Consider the following 16,596-nt stretch of genomic DNA (forward strand, 5'->3'; position numbering starts at 1 on the left):
TAAGTTTGGTTCTTTACCTAAAATGGGTTGCCTAGCCTATGCTTGGCCTCACCGATGTAAAGGAGGGCACATCGGGAGCTCCAAATGAACAGAGAATAGTTCCGCGCAGGATTTCATTAATTTCAGACCTTTAAATTAAAACTGGAATTTAAAGTCCAGTCTAAATGAAAGTAACACAAAACCACTGGAATGGATAAGGACTTTGTCCATCACCCACCTCCTTCGCCTGTTGTCCTGAGCTTGTCTGATGTTTTGTGGCTCCAGATCCACAATATCGTGACTGAACTGCCCCTCTAATTCAGCAGCAATTAGGATGGAAAATAAACAGTGGCACTGCCAGTGAAAGCCAGACCCAAGCTTTTGCAAAAAAAATAGGAAGAAAAAGAAAATATTTTCACAGTATTTAAAATGTGGCATCCAGTGCTTGTAAGAGTCGAGGACGGGAATCATTGTTTTCTAAAGGGACCTCTATGCACATGAAGATGACCATGGTCTGCAGGAAAAGATGGGAATAGGTTTCTTCAATAAGGAACCACAATAAACTCGAGCAAAACACAAAGCGCTGCAGGAACTCAGTAGGTCAGACTGCATCTGGGGAGGGTAATAGACAGACAATGCTTCCTGAACCACAATGTCGTCTGTGCATTCCATCCAAATGATGCTGCATCTACAGAACCTGGTGCATTATGACTGACATTTTATATACACCAAACTCTTTGTTCAAATTGTGGAGATACACTCTTGGATTCTGCCAACTAAACCTGCATAGAAAAGAGCAGGGCTGGGGATGAGAATGACAGCTCAGCCAAGTGTATAATGACAGGATACCAGTTCCACACCGACTCATCTGCCTTCCTCTACAATTCAATGCCAAAAAGCAACGTTTACTTACCTCAAAGAACTCATCATAATGTTCCTGCATTTCAACATCGCCGACAGCACCTAAAAAAAGAATTAAGTTAACGACAACTATCTGAAGCTTGTTAATGACAAAACAAAGACTTAAAGCTGCAGCATTAAATAAAAAAATTAAAGATACAAATATATTAAACACACTGTTCCACTTCAAACTGAAATACAGAATGTCTTCATCCTAATGTAGGATGTGTAGTCTGCGTCGGGTTTAAAGCCCATCCTCTGCCCCTGACTGGAGTTAACACAGCACTCCTGACAGACACACACAGTCTGTGTTTAGGTGCTCACTTTTACCTGCCCACTAAACTCCAAGAGGGACCAATCGAGGCGTAGACATATCAATTAATATTCCAAAATGTTCAGTCAGTCATGAATTCTCACAAGTGAGAGCAACAAGTACATGGCATTTAGCTTGGGATTCTCAATGACAGATTATCTCCAGCCACCCGAGTCAAGTAACAGCAATGGTTGGTTACAATATCTGCTGCAGTCTTAGCCTAACATAAATCTCAGCAGGTTTAGAGGAAAGATAAAGACAGTGCGAGACATGATGCTACATCATTTAATGCGTGTATGAATGCAGCAAGTGACTCAGATGTACAGGGTTGGACAAGACAGCGCCATTTAAAAAAACTGGTAACGTATTCAAAGAGGGGAGGGCTGGACGTATAACAATCAGTAAGAGGCGGTTAAGGGGAGAGCAGGTGGCAATAGTGTTCAAAGAAAAGTGGTAGGCGATGAAGTGTTAGGTTGAACTAGAGAATAACAATCGCAATGCTGGGGGCGAGGGAGCTAGAAGATAACATCAAGCATTTGTAAAAGCACTTGGATAGCAATATGGAGACCATTTTGATTTAGAATATTTTTTTCTGATTGGAGTCCTGTGACCAATTGTGTGCCACAGGGATTTGTGCTAGTTAGTACATTTTGTGGATGACACCAATATTGGTGGGTACTGTAGACAGTCCAAATTTACAACAGGGTCTGGATTTGGGATGAGGGTGAAGGAATGCAGATTGAATCTTTGGAATTCTCTGCACTAGAATATTTTCAATACAATGGGAATTGAGAGATGCAGGGTTTACACAGGAAAGTGATGCTGATAAAAGATAAGCCCTGATCCTATTGAACGGTGCGGTGGGCGGGCACAAGAATTAGATGGGCTGAATGGTCTCGTCCATTGCCAGATACCTATGATCCCACATTAACCAATACTACATGTATGTCACAACCTGCCACATAATGAATGAACTAGTGCCCAAATGCCCAGACATCTGAGCCACGTCAGTATGTGTTGACGACTGCTCAAGACTCTCCAGCCTCCTGTCACAAACGTCAGTGTGGGTGGGGACAGATAATGACAAACACACCAAGGTTTCAGAATTAAAAAACTTAGCAAAATGACAATGGGAACACACAATAAAAGCCTACCACACAAGACCAGTTTGTGTTATAATATGCATCTGTATGATGCAATGGGATGTCACCCACCCGATTAGTACAAGTCACATCAAACTAAAACGGCTTGGTCAATCGAGGACACTGCAACCTTGTATTAATTAGTTATTATTCACATCCTGCCTGCAATCATTTCATTTCACATTCCATGGATAGGACACAAGAGAGGCATGATCAGTTTTATCACCTCCTGTACTTGTCTTAATGGGACATACAAACATGTTACAGATAACAGCAGCTCAACCCTGACCGTCCCTATGGTCAGGTGTCTCTCGTGATAACAGTGACTCTACCCTGAGCTTCCCTTTGGTCAAGTGTCTCTCACTCCATGGAGGAAATTCATCAATCAGCTTGTTGACATTTAAATCGTTTTATAAAACATACTAGATACTAGGAAGTCTCATCTCTATCATCTGCCTTTAACTGTACATATTATTATTTTTTTTTTAAATAGTATTTCAGACGGCGATGAGCAGGAGAGAACTTCTCATCTTGACTACAATTACTTTAAAAAGTAATTATATTGCTGAAACGCCTACCCAATATGGTCTGTTGTGGCCCCTGGTCCAAGGCTCAGATGCACCACGATCCAAAGATATCTGGTGCAACATTCTAGCCCCTGGATCAAGTTTAGTCTAAACACGAGCACTCAACATCAATTGCTCGTTAGTGTTTGGTCTCGTGCTCCAGTCTTTGCCAACAAAACACACCCTCCTCCCCCAGATCATCCTCACTCACACATTGTACCTTCACACATACAAGACTTTTCTCAAGCTATATTATTACAAGTACTGAACAGGATGACAAAACACACATCCTCCTGACTGTAAATACAACTGGACAACCTGCAAATGTGTTTGTTAACTTACAGTGGAAACCGTCTGCTGTCTGGGTACAGTTTTGAGGGTTACGGTATAAGTTCAAGAGCGCAATGGTCTGAAATACAAAATGTAACAAGTTTTGACACCACATCTCAAAAGAAATTCCAACTTAAAACCTATTTCACACCCTTTGACTCAAGGATAGACAGCATGGGGAGCTGAAAAGAAAACGTTAATCCCTTTAGTGACGAGTCTTCCTTTTCATCAGAACTTGTCTGACAAAGCTGTGAAGATATGGAGATATCACGATATAACAGCAGGACTACTAGCTCACAACTCAGAATAGTAAGTCTGCCTGGAAAGTGGCAGCTCACAAACACACATGATAACTAACGTGCACCATCTACAAACCCATTTCATTTGTAGACAGGTCAGGAAGTGTAGCCACAGGACCACTGTATTTAACAACGGCACACGGCCTCGTGGTCCCTCAATGCGGTCACAACTGTCCTACTTGTCATTTTATACCATGAGATCCCCACAAATTTGAGGAGAATTGAGGCTATGCGGAATGAAAATACTGGTCTTGAGTTGTTGGCATCTGTCAGCAAAGCATGATACTGAAAGTCTCTACTTACCTTATATGTTGGCATTACTGAACACCTAGGTGCCCTTGCTCTTCAGCACTCACTAACCAGGGGTTGATGTTTTTTGAGACATTTCATTAATGTCACATTGATTGTGCTCAGCTTTCCAAACTCTGGAGACTGGAAGAGGACTTATGGGTCCCCATAAAGATGGCACCAACTTACACAATATACACACACACACACACACAGATGCCAATAGTAGTGCTGTTTGGGAGTGGAACATCAAGCCCTGGATCAATGCTCATTTTATGGTTACTCTTCACCTTTGCTTGAACTGGTCTCAATTCAGGTGAGACCAATAGCTAGTGCTCTACAAAACGGCCAAACCCCAGATCTGCAATGGCGGGACTTACAGTGTGAGCCGTCTGCCGTCTGCGCACTATTTTGGGGATTACGGTAGATGTTTTGAATCAAGATGGTCTGCAGAAGAAAAAAAGGAAATCCCATTGGCTGCTGCACATAATGGTGAGGACTGTGGAGTGGAGAGAACTCTGACACCATCACAAACAATGCTACATTCATGAGGCTACGCAGCATACAGCTCAATGCAATAGGGCAGTGTAGAGGTAAAGATGCAGCGAGAATCAGTGGGGTGGCAAGAAACCTTTAAATGAACTGGAAATTGTTATTTTCCATCCGCATTGTGTTCCTTGGATGGCCTTAGAGGCAGCGTTCTGTTGCCCTTCAAGCATTGGAACAAAAATCCAAAACGTCTACATTTAAAATCAGCTGTGAATGGTTTTAACATAAGCAGTATGGGTAGTAATGACAATGATGTCCCTACAGCCCACATCCCAAAGTGTGTGGACTGGACACTCACTACAGGTTGTGAATGGATACACATTGTAAAATGGTTTGGCCAGTAAATGTATGCAGATACCATCATGCAAATAAACTACTTCATCCGCCATCAGAAGAATTCAAAATGGAGAAGTTGCTGCAAGTGTGTGTTGTTGTTGGGGGTTGGGAGATAAAGACAGGGAGAGTTGGGAGGAGGAGGAGATGGATTCGGTACAATTCATGTACAGGGAAGTTGACTGCTTTCCTTTCCTTGTAGCCTGGTGCATTTCAGACTGGGAGTTGCGTGGGGGCTCCTGTCTCATCTGAAAATTGATTGAAATTATGATGTGTAGGAAGGAACTACAAATGCTGGTTTACACCGAAGATAGACAAAATGCTGGAGTAACTCAGCGTGATAGACAGCATCTTTGGATAGAAGGAATGGGTGCGTTTTGGGTCATGACCTTTCTTCAGACAGACAGAAATTATGATGTTCAACTTAAATGGGAACATCATGTGTTGCATCGTAAAGTCAACATACTGTGGATAGTACAGCTACCCAGATTCACTAGTAGAATGTTCTGGCAACTTGTTGAGATAGCTAATACTGATGTGTGAACAGCAATGTCTATGCACCTCCTAGAAAGGCCAGTGGATAAGAATCACAAACCATGAACACGAGCCAATTTCTTCTCACGATATAGCAAATCACCGTATTGTCCCACCATCAGGAAAGGAAATCAGTTGCAGGCCACCACAATCACGCAACCTTGCCCACTCTGGCTAGCACTAATCAACAGTGGGTGGGGAGACCATTTCACCGCTGAATCACAAGCAGCTAGATGATCCCAAATGACCAGTTTCATAAAGCACTTGAGAAATTAAAAAAAGGCTACTCTGAATTTGGACAGCACCACTGTTAATGCACTATTAACCCCAAAACTTCACTTCTGCATTAACAATACTAATATGAAAAAAAAATCTTAATTCTCCCAGCAAAAGGTGAATACGAATGGATGATTTCCAATGAATTTGCAGAGATAAGCCATTAGAAAAGGTTCCCATGAGCAGAACTGATAGGAAATATGCATGTACATTCCATCCAAAACAGTTGAAGGATATCTTACTAGATTTATACGGCTAAACATTATGTCGATATGAATGTTTAAGCATTTCCACATTGGTCTCCCATACAAAGGTCTGCACTAACACCTTTAGAAGAAACATTTCATGAGCAGCATTAAGATGAAACGGCAGATAAAAAGCAGAGGCAGAGAATGAGAAGTGACTCTCAGTAACGCACACCCCATAATGGCCCTTCTAGTAGGTTTCCAAATAAATCCATTAATGGTGTCGAATCAAAACATGAACCACAACTTGGCAGCAAATGAAAGTTTCTTTCATTATTTGTTCACAGAATTTGGAAACAGCAGATTAAAAAAAACAATTCCTGTCCTTTCAAAACTGAGTGGCTTGCTAGGTCCAGAACCAGGGGCCACAGTTTAAGAATAAGGAGTAAGCCATTTAGAACAGAGACGAGGAAACCTTTTCTCACAGAGAGTGGTGAGTCTGTGGAATTCTCTGCCTCAGAGGGCAGTGGAGGTTCTCTGGATACTTTCAAGAGAGCTAGATAGGGCTCTTAAAAATAGCGGAGTCATGGGATATGGGGAGAAGGCAGGAACGGGGTACTGATTGGGGATGATCAGCCATGATCACATTGAATGCCGGTCGATGCTGGCTCGAAAGGCCAAATGGTAACTCCTGCACCTGTTGTCTATTGTTACTTCAGAGGGCAATGAAGAATGAATGACCAGTGGTGCATGTTCCTTGAGGTAATGAACATCCGACTTATCTACAGCCCGTACATGGGATCAGTCAGAAGGAGACAAGCGAATCGTCCAGGTTAGAACAGTTCACAGAATTGGGGGGGGAGACATGTGTAGAATCACATAGGCTAGGCCAAGTAAAGACAGGTTTTGGAAAAGACCTCGGAGTGCATAGACACTGTCGGAAGAAGGGTCTCGATCCGAAACATCACCTATTCCATTTCTACAGAAATGCTGTCTGAGCTGCTGAGTTACTCCAGCTTTTTGTGTCTATCCTTGGATTAAACCAGCATCTGCAGTTCATTCCTGCACAGGGCCTGTTTACATGCTGTAAAGCACTACAACTCTAAACACAACCAGCAGCCCAGCATTCAATGGTGATTATTACCTACATTTATACTAATCCTTGCCCGTGCTGGCCAAGATGCTCCATCTACACTGGTCCCACCTGCCTGCGTTTGGCCCATATCCTCCAAACCTGTCCAAATGTCTCAAATCTTGTTATAGTACATTCTCATCCTAATTGTTGATATCAACCAAACAGCGATGGGCCTAACATTGATCCCCGAGGCACACCACGAATTACTGGCCACCGGTCTAAAAAACACATTCGACCATCATCTTCTGCTTCCTCCCTTAAAGCAAATCCTCTATCCAGTCGGCCAGCTTTCCCTTTATCCCATGCGATCTAACCTTCCTGAGCAGCCTACTGTGCAGAACCTTCCATGAAGTCCATATAGACAACATCGACAGCTTTCCCCTCAACCTTTTTGGTTACTTCTTCAAATAACTCACAAGATACGATCTCCCATGTGCAAAATTATGCTGACCATCCTAATCAGTCTGAAGAAGGGTTTCGGCCCGAAACGTCGCCTATTTCCTTCGCTCCATAGATGCTGCTGCACCCGCTGAGTTTCCCCAGCAATTTTGTGTACCATCCTAATCAGTCCCTGTCTATCCAAATGCATTTACATCACAACATTAGCCACCTGTTTCCTGGCAACTCACCCGAACGTTGAGATAGATACCCTCCATCTATCTCAGCCAGAGTAACAGCAAATTCTTCTCTAGCTTCCCAGTGTCCTTGGATATATCTAATCAGGTCCAGGAGATTTATCTACCTTCATACCCCTTAGGAGTCAAAAACCTGCTTGACCATAATACTGACAGTCCTCTAGACCAGTAATTCCTAACCTGGGGTCATATGGCCCCAAAGGGGCCATGGCAAATTTCATGGTGGCCATAGAAAAATTTGGGGATTTAGGGGGCCACAAGTTCAATGAAGGGGCCACTTTTTTCCCCGCTAATAATGTCAGGGGGGGGGGGGGGGGGGCACAGAAAAATTAAAGAGCCCAAGGGGGCCATGAACTAAAAAAGGTTGGGAACCACTGCTCTAGACATCTCCATTAACTGTCTCAAGTCCCCCAGTCTTCATGTCTTTCTCCATGCAGAAATACTCATTGAGGACCTTGCCTATCTCCTGCAGATCCACAGAAATGACTGCTTGGAGTTCTGAAGGGCCCTATTCTCTCTCTAGTTAACTGCATCCCTTTTATGTACAGAAAATCTCTGGATTTTCATTAACATTATCTGCAAGATGGTGCATAGTCTTCTATTCATTGGCTATTCAAATGCTCTTTGGTGTTGCATTTCTGTAATGTGATGTTTCTGTGTTGGCCTTCACTAACCCTTCCAGCCGTGCGTTTCATATGTCAACCCCTCCTCAGATGGTCTCTAAACTTCCCACCCCACGCCTCTTTCCTGCAATTGTAGACACATTTGTGATGGGGCAAAATCAAACCTCTGTCTACTCCATATCCCTTATCTTTGTATTCCTCTGTCAGGTTCCCCCTCAGCTCCAAGGAAAACAAATCCAGCCTAGCCAATCTCTCCTCACAACTGAAACATTCCACCCAAGCTTCATTCCTACAAACACTTCTACGCTCTATCAACTGCGATCAAGTCTTTGTCAATTTGGGGGCAGGGCCTGCACCTATGTTTTATAAGCCTGTACCACAACCTCCCTGATCTTATATTCTAGGTCCCAGCTAATGGCAGCTAACATCCACATGATACTTGTCCAGATGAGTAGGTAGACAAAAATGCTGGAGAAACTCAGTGGGCGCGGCAGCATCTATGGAGCGAAGGAAAAGGTGACGTTAAGGGTTGAGACCCTTCTTCAGACTGAATTTCTCCAGTGAACTTCTCCAGCATTTTTGTCTACCTTTGATTTTTCCAGCATCTGCAGTTCTTTCTTAAACACTTTGTCCACATGAGCGGTCACTAATGACAATGATAAAATTATCGGATTCTCAACCAAACTATTTGGTTTACTAACGCTTTAGGAAATAAAATCTGTCACCTTAAACCCAGTGTGCTGTGCTATGGGCCTGGAGTCACAGTGGAAGCAACTGCCCTCAGCAATAAACCAGCAACCCACTCTGCTCAGGGGAAATTTAGTTTTTAGAGAACAAATGGCATTCAGAAGGAGCAATGAGAATCCCAGGCTGTGACTTGATTGTTCCATAGTCACCACTCAGGCAATGCCTCTGCCTCCTTGCTGAAATGAGCGAGTAATTCAGAAATAAAAGATAGAAACATAGAAAATAGAAAAACCAGCTCAGTCAGAGAATAAGTCATGCAGGTGGACTGATTTGCAGATTCCCATAAAATCTTCCAAAACAGAAGCGTAAAAATTAAAAAGAAAAAAAAACAGGATGAAATTTTAATTTGTTTTGCACCAACTTAATAGAGCCCTCAACAAAAGTATCACTGTTAAGACAATAAGAGATTCAACTGGTCAAGTCATCGGGATCTAATCACTCACACTGATGCTCTAGCAATCAGAGTTCAAAGGCCACAAAAGATGCTCATTAATAATAACAGAACCTATGGAGAAATGGTACGAGTACAAAAAAAGTGGATACATGTCATTCCACTGACTTTAAAGACAAATTTGGAACATACGCCTGCTGTCTGCAATCTGGAGTAACCTCATGGATGTTGCAAGGAATCTCAGTATCACTCTAACCATACTCCCTTATCCACTTGATGCAACCCTCAACCCAAAGTCATTGTAAAGCAGCAGCACCCAGAATGAGAACATGCATTAAATTAGTACTCCTCTTAGAGCCGTTGTCTGGAAAAAAAACCCCCGGCATTTCAACAGTTAATTCAGTAATGGTGCATATTAAGGCAAAAACAGAAACTTTCCACTCCAGCTATTTAAACAGCGTGGGTGCAATGTGATGCAACAGTGCAATTACAAAGCACGCATGTCCAATACAAGTCAGCGATGGACTAGCAGCACCGACCGATCTGAAACATTCAGCTCTTTTTCAATCTGCGAAAGGACAAGGCAAAGAAAATCGAAAAAACATGGAAAAAAAGTTAAGATTGACACAAAAAGCTGGAGTAACTCAGCGGGGCAGGCAGCATCTCTGGAGAGAAGGAATGGGTGACGTTTCAGGTCAAGATCCTTCTTCAGACTTAGTTAAACTTAGTTAAATTATTTAACAAAGCTCAAATTGAATTAAGAGAGTTTTCACATTGCAAAAAGCATTTAATTGGGGGGAGGGGAAGGAAAAATGAGGCATAAAGGGACATGGATAACAGCTCCAGAACTTCCCAAACAAATACATTTGCCATGTGGCAACGTAGATGTCTCCCAACACACATTGGTACTGCACAGCCACACCATTCTCCTTCTGGCCCAAAGTCCCACAGAATTAAATCAGCATTCTACACCATGCAATTATTCTATAATGAAGGCATTCAAAAGAAAACCAAAACTCCAGGCACAGCACCAGTAGTTAAAGGCTTCATCTCTAAGCTTTCCACCCAACCTTCACTGGAGCCATTTGTCTTTTAAGAATAAGGGGTAAGCCATTTAGAACGGAGACGAGGAAACACTTTTTCCTCACAGAGAGTGGTGAATCTGTGGAATTCTCTGCCTCAGAGGGCGGTGGAGGCAGGTTCTCTGGATGCTTTCAAGAGAGCTAGATAGGGCTAGAGAGCTAGAGTCAGGGGATATGGGGAGAAGGCAGGAACAGGGTACTGATTGGGGATGATCAGACATGATCACATTGAATGGCTCGAAGGGCCGAATGGCCTACTCCGGCACCTATTGTCTATTCAATAAGGCTGGACTTTCTTTCCACAATGTCAGAAGAAAGCCGAGCAACCCAAACATGTCATAATCTGGTCACAGAGCTCACCTCTTAAACCTGCTGCCATTGTTCTTTTAATGATATTCACCAAGACAGATGGTGATGGGGGTGAGATTAGGCAGAGATATGTTGATATTCTCGGGCATGTCAATATTAAGGAGGTGGTGTTGGATGTCTTGAAAAACATTAAAGTGGATAAGTCTCAAGGCCTGAAGGTAGACTAAAATGCTGGGGAAGCTCAGCGGGTGAGGCAGCATCTATGGAGCGAACGAATAGGTGACGTTTCGGGTCAAGACCCGTTTTCAGTCTGATGAAGGGTCTCGACCCGAAACGTCGCCTATTCCTTTGCTCCATAGATGCTGCCTCACCCGCTGAGTTTCTCCAGCATTTTTATCTACCTTTGATTTTTCCAGCATCTGCAGTTCCTTCTTAACCAAGTCTCAAGGCTTGATGAGATCTTGGTTTGGTATATACGTGATCTACTGCAGCAGAGTTACTCCAGCACCTTGTGGGATTTTTTAGTAAACCAGCATCTATGGTTTCTGGTTTCTAAACGTAGCAAATTTGTAAATGGCAAAATTATAAAGTTCTGGATAGTGAGGAAGGTTAAGAAAAGATACAGTGGGATATGGATCTGTTGGAAATCAGTAGAAGTTTCCCAGCCTCAAATGTCATCTATCCATGTTCTCCAGGGATGCTACCGGACCCACCCAGTTAATTCAGTATTGGTCTTTCTTTGGTAGTTCCTTGGTTCTACATCATTACTATAGGAACCAGCTACCCAGTCAATAGAAATGAAAACAGGACTAACTGGATATTTCAATGGGCATCAGGTGCTATTGATAAAACAGGAACATGACATTTCATGTCATGTGGATTCAGTTAGCAAGGCAGGTCGGCTAATTCTGGGCTCTACAGGGCATTGAGAAAGTATTCAGACCCCTACACTTTATCCACATTTAGTTGCATTATGAATTTAATCCATTTTAAAACAAGGCTGTAACGTAACAAAATCTGGAATATGTGAAGGGGTGTGAATATTTTCTGAATGCACTGTATGAAGCAAATGATGGTTGAGGGGGTCATCCTGATCAAACAGGGCCGGCACCATTGTGGAGTGGAAAACCAGGCTAAGCTTTTAGCCACTCGTGAAGCTACCATTGGATTCAGAGCTGAAATTGCCCGAGAGTCAACAATGCCAAGTTGGAAGATGATGACAATTCCCAGATGAGAAGCACGGCACTCAGCAATAACAACGCATGGTCCCAGAGGCACACCAACCCAGGATTCTTTTATTTCAATAGGACAGGTACAAAAGACAAAAAAGGTTTTTAAGAATGATCAGTGGCAATAACGTGCATGATTCTTATGATAGCTGAGTGAAGAGCTTTTAAACCAATGGACACCAAACTGATGCAGGCTCACCTGACTGAATGTGGGCTTGTTGTGCAAACGAGAACATCGGTCTCCATGACGACACGCTCCGATTTTAAAATAGAATGAACAGTTGACCCTGTGAAAGAGGACATCTTTTATCAGTACACCAATGAATCAGAGAAAGAGGAAAAATCACTGGAGGACCTCACAGTGAGTCAGCCGGCATCTATGGAGGCAATGGGAAACTCCAGGTTTTAGGTAAAGACCCTGCATCAAGACTGAATTGGTTTACTCCACTCAGTGCCCCCCCCCCCTCCCTTGAGAGACCAAGCTCAATCGCATTTATTTGACTTTAGCTGTCCATATCCCTCCAAACCTTTCCATGTACCTTCCTGCATGTATCTTAAACAGTGTAGCTGTACACGCAGGATCTGGATAATCTGCCAATATTATGTTGAATGACAGAGCTTGCTTAAAGAATCAAGTGGCCTGCTCCTGCTACCAAATTCCACGTAAATGGCAATGAAAGTGTTTCTATCCCTGTGCGTTCCATTCTCTCCACCTGCGCCCTCTCAGCAATAGAAAATTGCTCACAATTCTCACTTTGCCACTTGTGACGAAGGGCTATTAGGGTCATAAGTGAAAAGAGCCGAATTCTAAGTCTGCTTCACAATTCAATCATGGCCGATCTGTCTCTCCCTCCTAACCCCATTCTCCTGCCTTCTCCCCATATCCCCGACACCGTACTAATCAAGAATCTATCTATCTCTGCCTTAAAAATAATCATTGAATATCTATTGATCCAATTCATTAACTGCTTGTCTCCACATACTGCTCAACTCACCAAATACTTCCAGCACTATTTTCATTACAGATTTCCAGAAACTACAGCTTTTTGTTGCTCAATAGCAGAATGGATTTCTAGCTCCTGTATTGAAAGAACTGCCATTGGAAGCAGCACAAGGTAACTGGAGGTGCCCGCCCAGCATTTGTGCTTGGACCACTGCCGTTCCAAACATATCAACGATTCAGACTTGGACATCAAATACCAAGTTTAAATTTATAGATTCTACCAATTGTTTTAGAAAGGTCATCAGGGAAGAGATAGATAACATTGCAGATGACTACAACTAATTGCATCAAATGCAAATAGCAAGTTAAATTTAACAGACAAATGAGGCAGTTAAATGAGGCAGTCATTACTACAGTCGTGCCAGAAAGTCGACAAACAGCTGCGCAGACACGACTTAAACCTCATCTCCTGTGCCCGCACATGCTCCTCAGACCGCAATTTGCTGCATGCTGTTGGGATAAAGGTACACCTTGTTGAAGATTATATGACAGTATGAAGAATTCCTTGCAGGCCAGAGGGACAGATCATTAGTTTCTTGCGTGAATGCGTTTCCCAGCAGGGATGCAAGTCAATGGATGCCACTGGACTTGCCCCCACGTTTAAAAATCCTGCAACTATGGGGACATTGGAGTTAGTTCCTTGTAATGATGAACAGATACAATATTGGATATGGAAATGTGATGTGTATGGTACTGAGCTTCTGTTCCAGATATAATGACATTGTTCCAAACCTCACAATGTAACTATAATACATTTTATACCAAATGGAAAGAAGAAGCTAATACAAGACCTTCAACTTGCATACAATTTGTTTTAGATTAGATTATTAAAAGTTTTTCAACAAAGCTCCAAAATGACGTAATTGGCTCCAGAGCACTTCAGGACCAAGGCTACAAAATATTGTATAAATTATGCTTTTCCGCTCGGCACAGAGAACTTAAAGGCACCGGCCGCCATTCAGGCAACCTTGTCCATTCTGATTAATCCCCATACAGAAGGCCAGTTTGAAGTGCGCAAGGCCCATGGAGCAGTTGTGTGGGTTCAGTCACACAGCCACGAGCACTGGTCAATGTTCACACTGGAGGATGGTAGCATTCCCCAGGGAACGTCTTCTGCTGAGATTGTGATGTTCAATTCCTTTTCGCACTTACATTTTACACAAAATGTAGTTTTGGCTTGACATTCCATTAAACTATGGTAAAGTTTAGAAATAATCCTTGATGTTTTTTGATGATACGCATTAACTATCGCTTCTACCACTGGATTCCTTTCTTCTAGTGCCTCCCTTTTTACTTTTTTATTGTAATAATCTCTCAGTTGGGGGTATCTAACGACTTTCTGGCACGACTGTTGGGAATTTAACTGCCTCATTTGTCTGTTAAATTTAACTTGCTGCCTGTCCCGCTGAGTTACTCCAGCACTTTGTGCCTACATTTGGAGTAAATCAGCATCTGCAGTTCCTTCCTACAGAGCGACCGCGGGTAAAGGCGAGGCTGGGAGCTGCGGCACTGCTGCTCCAGGCCTGCGGAGAGGGAGATGTGCTGGACCCGGGGCACGGACTAGGCTGCAGCCTCGGCCTCTCCCTTCCCCAGCTCCAGGCCGCTCGCCCCCCCCCCCCCCACCCCCCCCCTGAGGGGGGGGGGTGGGAGAGGTAGGGACTGGGGGATAGTTGGAGTGGCGGTAGATAGAGGGAGAGGGGGGGGAGTGGGAGAGGTAGGGACTGGGGGATAGTTGGAGTGGCTGGGGCGGGGGAGATAGAGGGAGGGGGGGGGGGAGTGGTAGAGGTAGGGACTGGGGGATAGTTGGAGTGGCGGTAGATAGAGGGAGAGGGGGGGAGTGGGAGAGGTAGGGACTGGGGGATAGTTGGAGTGGCGGGGGGGAGATAGAGGGAGAGGGGGGGGGAGTGGGAGAGGTAGGGACTGGGGGATAGTTGGAGTGGCGGTAGATAGAGGGAGAGGGGGGGGGAGTGGGAGAGGTAGGGACTGGGGGATAGTTGGAGTGGCGGGGGGGAGATAGAGGAGGGGGGGGGAGTGGGAGAGGTAGGGACTGGGGGATTGTTGGAGTGGCGGTAGATAGAGGGAGGGGGGGAGTGGGAGAGGTAGGGACTGGGGGATAGTTGGAGTGGCGGGGAGATAGAGGGGGGGGGGGTGGGAGAGGTAGGGACTGCGGGATAGTTGGAGTGGTGGTAGATAGAGGGAGAGGGGGGGAGTGGGAGAGGTAGGGACTGGGGGATAGTTGGAGTGGCGGGGGGGAGATAGAGGGAGAGGGGGGGGGGAGTGGTAGAGATAGGGACTGGGGGACAGTTGGAGTGGCTGGGGCGGGGGGGAGATAAAGGGAGGGGGGGGGGGAGTGGGAGAGGTAGGGACTCAGGGATAGTTGGAGAGGCGGGGGGGAGAGGGATGGGGAAAAATGGGGAGAGGAACTCGTTATCGCGACTTCACTGCAGGTCCCGCACACCCCGTCTCCGCAAGAACTCCCTGGCGCTAGGCCATATCATCAGAATAAAAAGGCGTACTTTTAGAATGGAAACGGAAGAGGAATTTCTTGTCAGAGGGTGGTGAATCTGTCGAATTAGTTGCACAGAAGGCTGTGGAGGCCAAGTCAATGGATATTTAAAAGCGGAGATTGCTAGGATCTTGATTAGTGTGGGAGCCAGGGGTTATGGAGAGCAGGCAGGGGAATGGGGTTGAGAGGGAAAGATAGGTCCGCCACGATTGAATGGCGGAGTATACTTGATGGACGAAATTGCCCAATTCTGCTCCTTTAACTTAAGAACATTTGTCAGCATTTGGCTCATATGTGTCTGAACCTATCTAAACTATAGCAATGTTACAAAATTTTGAGATTTTAAAAATCAAGTCTGTAATTTATGCCATCAGATAAAGCATAAAAAGAAGTTTAATTTGACACCTAATTCACTTTCATATCTCAAGTATTTAAAAAGTTATGGCCATTTTCATACTCGGAAATTAGCATCTTGTTCCCTATTGATTTTCTATGGACATAACAAAAAAGCTGTGATCGTGTGCAGTCAAAAGCCCATAACCTTCTTAAAAATTAAGAGAACTGAATGAAATTTTCAGTTATCGTAGATTGAACCATTCTGAAACAAATATAAAATAATCTTACTTGGATGACCTGAAATTAAAGCATATAATTAGTTAGTTACCCAAGTGTAGCTAATTTCAAACTTCAATTACTAGATCTAAACATCTATCCATTTCTTAATAAATGATTAACATTTTTAAATAGCCTAAGTGTCCAAATAATATTCATAAATAATTCACAATAAAACATGATTTTTAAATCTCATTTACATTAATTTATAGGCCAAATGGAAGGAATTTAGTGTTCAATTGCTGTAAATTAAAGTCCATTTTAAATCAGCTTTCTAGTGGGATCCTGTGAACGCGCTGGTTTAGAACGTTCACATTGCGGTAGATTTGTGCCCTCAAATGCCCAGAAAAATACTGCGGGATATAATGGGCCCAAAATGAGCTTCTCGCAATATTAAACTTTGTATAAAGGGATCTTAAGAAGCCCTTTTTAATGTAAAAATAAGCAGCATACCTTCAGTTATTTGCTCTATGAGACCGACAGCTGCCGGTGGTCGCGGGTTTAGAGATTGATTTTTAAACTACTATAACTATTATACGAGGCCTTTAAAACTAATAATAGCTTTTGCGACGGGGTCTTCCAGCGATTTTTCGCTAATAATTAACTAGGCTGAACATCTTCGATTTGAAC

At 43.6% G+C, this 16,596-nt stretch overlaps 2 protein-coding genes across 10 annotated transcripts in view; one reads left to right on the forward strand and one right to left on the reverse strand.

Annotated features, from left to right (window-relative positions):
- cadm2 (cell adhesion molecule 2) overlaps positions 1-16,596 on the forward strand; it is a 1,169,873-nt gene that overhangs the window by 205,072 nt on the left and 948,205 nt on the right. The gene's annotated exons all lie outside the window — the stretch shown is intronic.
- Positions 1-16,596, reverse strand: part of u2af1 (U2 small nuclear RNA auxiliary factor 1) — a 46,150-nt gene that overhangs the window by 12,042 nt on the left and 17,512 nt on the right. For 2 of the 4 annotated variants that reach the window (XM_033032329.1, XM_033032328.1), the window contains exons 2-4: positions 12,045-12,132; positions 3,243-3,309; positions 893-942 (exon numbers count right to left, since the gene is read on the reverse strand). In XM_033032329.1, the coding sequence (XP_032888220.1) occupies positions 893-942; positions 3,243-3,309; positions 12,045-12,132 (205 nt within the window). Of the gene's footprint in view, positions 1-892; positions 943-3,242; positions 3,310-4,197; positions 4,265-12,044; positions 12,133-16,596 lie in introns of those variants that run through there. The other 2 variants (XM_033032332.1, XM_033032333.1) reach the window with 2 other exon arrangements.

The sequence above is a fragment of the Amblyraja radiata genome, chromosome 14, assembly GCF_010909765.2.
Source record: "Amblyraja radiata isolate CabotCenter1 chromosome 14, sAmbRad1.1.pri, whole genome shotgun sequence".
Taxonomy (NCBI): domain Eukaryota; kingdom Metazoa; phylum Chordata; class Chondrichthyes; order Rajiformes; family Rajidae; genus Amblyraja; species Amblyraja radiata.